General features: G+C 36.2%; 1 protein-coding gene across 1 annotated transcript; it reads left to right on the forward strand.

The window, feature by feature from the left end:
* Nucleotides 1-1045: 1045 nt before the first annotated feature.
* LOC140226489 (interferon-induced transmembrane protein 3-like) lies at nucleotides 1046-7651 on the forward strand. The gene is made up of 4 exons (XM_072306957.1): nucleotides 1046-1063; nucleotides 2701-2906; nucleotides 6259-6408; nucleotides 7382-7651. Exons 1-4 carry the CDS (start codon nucleotides 1051-1053, stop codon nucleotides 7514-7516), a joined length of 504 nt encoding a protein of 167 aa, XP_072163058.1. The 5' UTR covers nucleotides 1046-1050; the 3' UTR covers nucleotides 7517-7651.
* The last annotated feature ends 429 nt before the right edge of the window (nucleotides 7652-8080 follow it).

The following is an 8080-nucleotide window of genomic DNA, read 5'->3' on the forward strand; positions in this document are numbered from 1 at the left end:
CGAAAAAATTGGGGGGGGGGGGGCAGAATCCTGGGCTAAGCGACGGAGACGAAGTCCGACCTTCACTGACCAATCAGAAACGAGGTAATCTAGTGCTGCCGGTGCGTGCGTGTACATGTACAGTACACAGCGTAATTATGAATATTCATGTGGTTTGGAAAGTCCGGGGCTAAGAAATACGAGTGTAAAAACGTCAGTTTTCTCCTTAGCCCCGGACAAGAGATACTAGTAGTACGGGACTAATTGGCGAGTGTAAAAAGCTGAAAAATTGGTACGGGACTAACGATAATCCTGGGTCAGAGAAAGTCCGGGGTTTAAGAAACACAAGTGTAAAAAGCCCTGAAATACCTTATCTTACCTTACCTTAATCTAAACATAATTTCTAATAACATATGTGTATATATGAAGAGGTTGCTACCAAAAGGCGCTGAATCCAACATTTTATCTTTGAATTTAACACCTTTTGGTTGAAAGCTCTTTATATATATAATTATATATACTTTTTTTGCAGTCATTAACTGTGACAAGTAAATATTACTATCGGCAGGAGCGATAGGTCCTACATGTAGTTAAATTAACAACGAGCAACTGACTCTGCATAACACAGAGTCCGCGATATATTAATTGGTAGGGATATTGTATCCAACAATATGTGAAATCAAAACAAAGAACCCAAACAAACGAAAAAATGGTTGCCTTGGGCACCCTCACATTCTTCTTTTCCAGCTTGGGACCAAAGTACACAACTGTAGGCTGTGTAAGACAATTAATGTTTCTCAAATTCGACACACGCCTTCTTGAAGAGGATTCTTACGTCCCCTCTTAAAATAACTTATCAAAATGAGGACCGTCAAAAACAAGCAATCTGCTAATGATTGACAGAAATATGTTTGACGCAGAGTCAAAGGACAACAGATATGAAAGGATATCTTGACGTGAAGAGAATGACGGGCCTCTACACCCTTCCCATGATTACTCCCTTCAGCTGACTCCGTACCATATTGCTAGTTACTTTTATTCACTCTTTGCATTCTGTTCAAGGATACAAACATGTCTTCCACCGGTAAGTCTCTTTTGAAATATTTTTAATAATATGTTGTCAGATTAATCTATAAGCCTAGTTATATTCAATAATTATGTAATAAACAAATAATGATGTGATGCGTAACCTTTCATTTAAACTAACGGTACATTCAAGAATACTTCGATGGGAGTTTAACCTGAATGAATTAACGATATAGTTCTAGACTAGAAAATATCATAATATCATCAAGATAAAGAATTTTGATGAGTATTTTATGTGTGTGTTTGTTTCTTTCTTTGTCTGTTTGTATTTGTGACCGTGCATCACAAAACGAACAAAAAGTCGCACACACTGATTTTGTATGAGGACTGAAAATAGGTGAAATAGGCCAACGTAGCCGATCTTGACTTTTTCATATTTTCTGAAAGAAAAAGTCTTCCTCTACATTATGCTAAAATTTGGGATCATGAAACGGGCAGGAAAGTGTGTGTTTTTTTTTTTTTGTTTGTTTTTTTTTTGCAGTTTATCTCGAACATTTTTTTTTGTTTTGTTTTGTTAGAATAGTGTGATAAGGTGTGTCTTTAGAGTCCTCTTTTCATATCTTAAAAACCTTGTACACACTCTTCACTTTTAACACTCATAACTTTTGAAAAGATGATGCTACTGCTTTGAAAGTTAGCATTGATTATGGACAGAATGTGTTTATAAGGCGTGCTCAATTTCAGTTTAATCTGATAATCCCTTCATTGTTGTTACTCCTGTGGTTTACATCCTGTTTTTTTTTTTTTTTTGTCCCATTCATCGCACAGCCAGCATGGCTTGGTAAAGATTAAGCACTTGAATAGACACTGCACTTCAGAACCTCTTTTCTCAGTTCACACTTTTCCTGAGTGTGTGCTTTCTTTCCAATATTCAGATAGGTTACCGGAGTCCATTTGAATTGAGTTATACATCATGTTAAAGCTTGGAGTCTGCTCTTTCAGAATCTGCCTTAATCAAAAACCTATGTCTGGCGACTTTTTTTGTTGATTTTGTGATGCAGGAATGCGATTTTTGTTTTGGATATTAGAGGCGATATAGATTTGTAGTTTGTTTTACCAAAACCTAATCTGTTTGTTTTCTTTTTCATTTTTCTCCATAACTGTAATAATGTATTCCCTGCATTCTTCACTGTTTACATTTCAGAAGTCAGACACACGCACGCACACAAAAAGTTTGGGCCCTCTTGTCTATTCTAGCAATGCAATGATCGACTTTTATATTAGTGGAGCGAGTTGCATTTGAATAGATTATCATGACAAAGAACAATACACAACACACACACACACACACACACACACACATATATATATATATATATTCATATTCAAGACGGCAAATCAAATATCAGGATATCACCTTTTGGAGGTTTTATTGGCAATGTTTCTTCATAGCTGGAAAAATGGGTCATTTGATACTTTATTCCATGTGATTAGGAGTTTTAGTCGACTTAGGTCACTGTCTAGGGGCATAGAATGAATTTGTTTTTAATTATTACATTCGTTCAATTCAATACTTTTCATTTGGAGTCAATGTTTTACTGTCTTGAGAGTTAACGATGTGAGTTGCTGACTATAAAAATAAATATGTATACTTATACAATAGATGCATTGTAAGAAATTCCTTTACACTTTCAGACTATAACGAGAAATCAAGCGGGTTACCTTATGGGAATCCATCTGACCCAGCTTACCCTCCTGCCCCTGCAGCTGTTGCACCCTACCCAAACCCTCAAGGGGGTGCTGCTCCGTATTATCAAGGGGGTAACCAGGTACCCCCTGGTTACTCTGTACCTCCAGTCAACAGCGGTGGACAACAAGTGATAACTGTCGCCTCTCCATATGTGAGTATGCCAGGTAGACGAAGATGGAAAACATATACACACACATGCATAAATACATCGTAACAGTCATACTGTGTATACATACATAACATATGTAACTATATAATTATATGTACTACAAATAACATATGTATAATAATTTATTATACAACATTCACTGCACAAATACATATTGTCAGTCGGAAACAGAAAAGCAAACAAAACATGGAGGAATTGACTTTAATGATGAAATGTCAATACTTCTGTGACAAAAAAAAAAGTGTCATTGTTAGAGGCATGAAATAATGAAAATAATTAAAATTTGTTATGTATATTAATAATTAAATTATATTATGTATATTATATATATATATATATATATATATATATATATATATATATCGTCGCTGGGGTGACAAGACCTTGTATCTCAAATTTTGGTGAAAATGACTTTTTTGCATTAGTGGTCAAATAATCGGTTAAGTGATGTCCTGTCCAAATCCCAGCTGTCTTACCCTAAAAATGAAGCCACCACGGCATGTCAAAGGAACGGCTATCCCATTCAGTATAGTGCTTTGGCCGCCATGTTTTTTGGCTCTCCTGAACATTTGACATTTTTGAGATACGAGGTCTTGTCGCCCCAGCGACGATATATATATATATATATATATTATATACATACTAGCCGCTCTTCAACCGTGGAAATCCACGGGTCTGAGGAGTTTTATTTTTTTTCTCATATATAAGATTTTGCACATTTTTATTGATGAAATAAAAAGAAAAGTTTTCTCATTCTTTCGTTACTTGTGCTCTCTTCTACCCATGACCACCCCCCCCCCCCACACACACACACACACATTTTCACCCTGGCAGAACAAAAAAAAAAGAAAACAAAACAAAAACAAATATTCAGGGAAAAATTACCAACAACTCTTATTCTCCGAAAGTTCTGCCCACAGATTCTTCCCGTCGGAACGGAGAGATACTATTGACACTATGACTTTGATATTAATTATACCCCCTGCTCTTGCATCCATACAGGCATCCGAGGGAATCTACGCCTGGTCTCAAGGCCTCGCATTTTTTCTTCATTCCTATTTCTTTTCCCACGTTATGAGAGAAAAATAAAATATTTTCGTCTTCACTTGTTCCCTCCTTTTTGTTTGTAATCACCAAAACTTTGATATATCATAGAACCACCCGTTTAACTGTTTCAGACTAAACATCATCATTATTATTATCATATTATTATTCTTATTATGCCCCTACTGTTATATCATTATTGTGATCATAGTCATTAGGTTTTATAAGTATTTGAAACCCATGGAAATCCACTGGTCCCAGGGCTTCGTATTTTTCTTTAATATTTCTTCAACCACGTTATGAGAGAAGAAATACCCAAAGAATATTATCGTCTTCATTTGCTCACTCATTTCTTTTTTCATAATCAAAACTTAGGTTGATGGATCTAGAACTGCCTGTTTATCTCATTGATACTGTTTATTGTTTTTTTATCATTGTAATCATGATTATGATTATTATTATTATTATTAGGACCTTTTGTTATTTTGAGGGAGGGGAGATCAAAGTCATTCGGTCTTATTTTTATTTCATATAATTGACTGACATGGGGATGACTCAAGGGAATTAAGAAAAAAAAAAGTTTATCGGTCAAGGATAGTGAATCATTTTTCCGTCATGTCAAGGTTAATCTCAAACTATCCAGTACCTGTTTGCATCTCTTTCGTCCACTCTTAGTTATGGATAATAGCACCCCTCCCCATTCATTTGCATTGGTCTATTCTCTTATCATTATTTCAGTGTATTATTGTTATTGTTATTATCATTTTTATTATTATTATTACTAACGTTTATATTATTATATAGGGGAGAGGAGAGAGTAGAGTTATAATATAGGGATGATCAACATAGGGAGGCGGAAATGTTGATTTGTTCGTATGTTTTCTTTAACTCTTTTCCCACGTTATGGGAGAAAGAAGAATATTTTTGTCTTCATTTCCTACCTCTTTTTTTTAATTTTTATCACCAAAACTTGGTGTGATGGACCATAGAACCACCCATTTTATTTCCACTTGGAAAAAAAAAAACACGGTCGGCAAAGCCAGGGTTTCCCCTACGTCCGCTCATCTTATGGATATTCATGTTTACAGCAGCTATGCAGTGAACGAATGGACAGCGGCGCGTGTAATCTGATATAGAAGGATACAATCGGCAAGGACAAAATTTAAGTGGATATTTAGCCGTCCTAAACAGTCTGAGTACAATAAAACCCGACTTGAGAGTAATTAAATGACGTACCTGTGCTGCATAGTATCCTGCAGTTGTGCAAAATACAATAAAATAACAGCATTCGTTGTTTTCATTTGGGCACGCCAATGGCGAACGTCACTGTACATGCCCTTGTATGACCGCGCCGTGTATTATACCATATGAGAGTCCATATCACGCGCACGCAGATAGTGTTTCGTGTAACCATCGTCAATACATACACAGGCGCAGGCCACACACTGGCATACCGTACCCACCCGAGAGAGTAGGGCATACATTATGTGCGTACGTGCGTGCGTGTCCGCCGGAAGATTTCAAGGATTTCGCTGCACCCATCATCTTTAGTATCCCACTGTCTCTGCAAGCTAAAAGATGCACTATCGAGAAAGTAGGAGTCCAGCGCAGGATCGGTGAATATTAAAACGCTCGGCTCTTTCGTCACTTACAAAAATGCATTATGCATCTATCTGATTAATTTTTCTTTTTCGTCCTCGACGTCGACACGGAGGCGGAGCGGCAAGGGTGGGGACGAAACCCGCGCCGTTCGATGCAGGATACTCTCCCGCGGCCGACGGCACCGGTCGCAGCAGAACCCGCCCGGAGCCGACGGCTCGGGAGGAGATAGAAAACCAGCAACGCCGGAATAAAACAGGAAACACATAAGGCCGTGACAACAACAGCAACAACAACTTCGCCTTTTACTGTATAAGATACATATAATGGTTATATATATATATATATATATATATATATATATATATATATATATATATATATATATATATATATATATATCTTTGAACAAATCTTGAATCATCCATCCAAAATGTGAAACAAAACATAATTTTATGAAAAATCTGTGAAAAGGTACAAAACAGTGTGTAATTATGATCACAATACAAAATCCAGCGTATTCACGAAGCCAACTATGTTTAAAAAAAAAGAATAAAAATACACTGTAAACACACTTTTGGACCATGTGTTCTTTCCAACACGGTCGATCGAATTTTATTTATTTATTTTTAATCGTTTCTATTACGATTGAATGACTTTTACATTATTTTTTTTCTCTACGACATAATAGGGGACCACAGCTCCTATCGTTCAAACCACCACGGTTATCCGGCAGCATCCTCAAGGTCCGATGCCAAACAACTACATGATTCTCTCCATCCTTGTCTTCTTCTTCTTCAGCCGACTCTGTGGAATCATTGCAATCGTATTTGGCATAAAGGTTGGTGTCACACTGGTATCATAATTACGTGGAGTGCAATGAAGAGGGAGTGTGTGTACGAATGTATACGAATTTATAGACAGCACATTTAGTTCATTCCCGACGTATAGTTATAATGTGCGTATGAATCAATATAATAGTATATTATTGTACATGGAGATTTTTTTTTTTTTAAAGAAATTTGGGGAGTAATTATGAATATTCACTATTATGTTTTAGGGGACAAGAAATAACAGTGAAAGACAGATTTTTTTTTTTTTTTTTTAATGTCATTGTGTTGAGTGGTATGAATTCCCCTTCTGCTTTCTACATAATTTTTATTTCAAAAGAGTGTACATGATTATAAATTAACCTTTCTACTGCTAACAATGCAGGATTAAGATGACGTGAGTCATCCTATTCTATAAAGCAACACAACTAGAAAAGCTCGCCAGCCAGTTTCATTAAAGCTTTTTTTAAGCATGTGCCAGATTAAGCTGGATTCAGCGCCTTTTGTAAGAAAACTCCTTTTTCCTGCCCTATTCTACCTATTTTTTTTTTTTTTTTTTGGTTAATTTGATCATATATACATATGCAGTAAAATGCCCAAAAATTGCTGTTAAACAGATATGGGTACATACAAATAAAATAATCACATTAAATGGACGTACAATTTAATAAATGAAAATTTAAGATTTTAGACACTAGGATCACACACACACTATCATTTACACCTATTTTCCTAAGCACTTTTACTCACATTAAATAAGATATTAGCATTCAGACAATCATAAAACCCAACTTGTTGTCTTTTTGAAATGCGCATTAACCACTAGTGCTGTTTCAATGCAGTCCTCAGTTGACATATTCATGGAACTGAACCCGTTACAGGTATATAATATCCAATTGCGCTGATATATTGCGAACTCCATTATTACAATATTTCGTGTCTTTTCATTCTTCATTTTGTTTCCATTTTTAATGTTGGCTGCAGGTGAAAGATCGTTGGCTCATGGGTGACATGGAGGGCGCTCAGAGCTCGTCAAAAGTTGCGTTTTGGTGGAACATCACTGGCCTTATCATCGGCACTTGCCTGTGGATTACAATCATTGTATTGATATGCATCTAGTAGTTATCTACAGAAAGTCAACGGATCTACAGACGGGGTGCGCAGACTGGCGCATTGCCTTGAATTTGCCGTAGGAAGACATACACTGAGTAGGGTAGGAATACGTGGCAGTCGTTAGGTAGCCGTTGCACACATTCATGCATAAACACAATACTTATGATCCGCAAAAACCCAACAACTACAACAACCATTACAACCACAACCACAACAACAACAACAACTACTACTACTACTACTACTACTACTACTAATAATAATAATAATACTAAAAAGCAACAACAACTACTACTAATACTTCAGCAACGACTACTTCTATTACTTTTTACTAGGAACAAAGTTCTTTTTGTAAATAGGATATAATTAGCCTTTAAGGCGAAGTAAAATCTATGTTATTGGACAACTCAATCTTATATCAACGAAATAAGTGATAAAGAATCCAAAACAAGGCTTATGAGAAAGTCGGACATTAGAGTTGACTGTTTAAGCGTTAAAAGTTACCCTATACGGTGACTGTTTGGAATGAAGATGAATCGTTAAGCCCCATGGCCATTCATCATCAAATCA

The sequence above is a fragment of the Diadema setosum genome, chromosome 3 (genome assembly GCF_964275005.1).
Source record: "Diadema setosum chromosome 3, eeDiaSeto1, whole genome shotgun sequence".
Taxonomy (NCBI): Eukaryota; Metazoa; Echinodermata; class Echinoidea; order Diadematoida; family Diadematidae; genus Diadema; species Diadema setosum.

Coding starts and splice junctions, on each gene's coding strand:
- LOC140226489 (XM_072306957.1), top strand. Junction 2,907..6,258: donor TAACTGTCGCCTCTCCATAT/GTGAGTATGCCA, acceptor ACGACATAATAG/GGGACCACAGCTCCTATCGT. Junction 6,409..7,381: donor CAATCGTATTTGGCATAAAG/GTTGGTGTCACA, acceptor TGTTGGCTGCAG/GTGAAAGATCGTTGGCTCAT.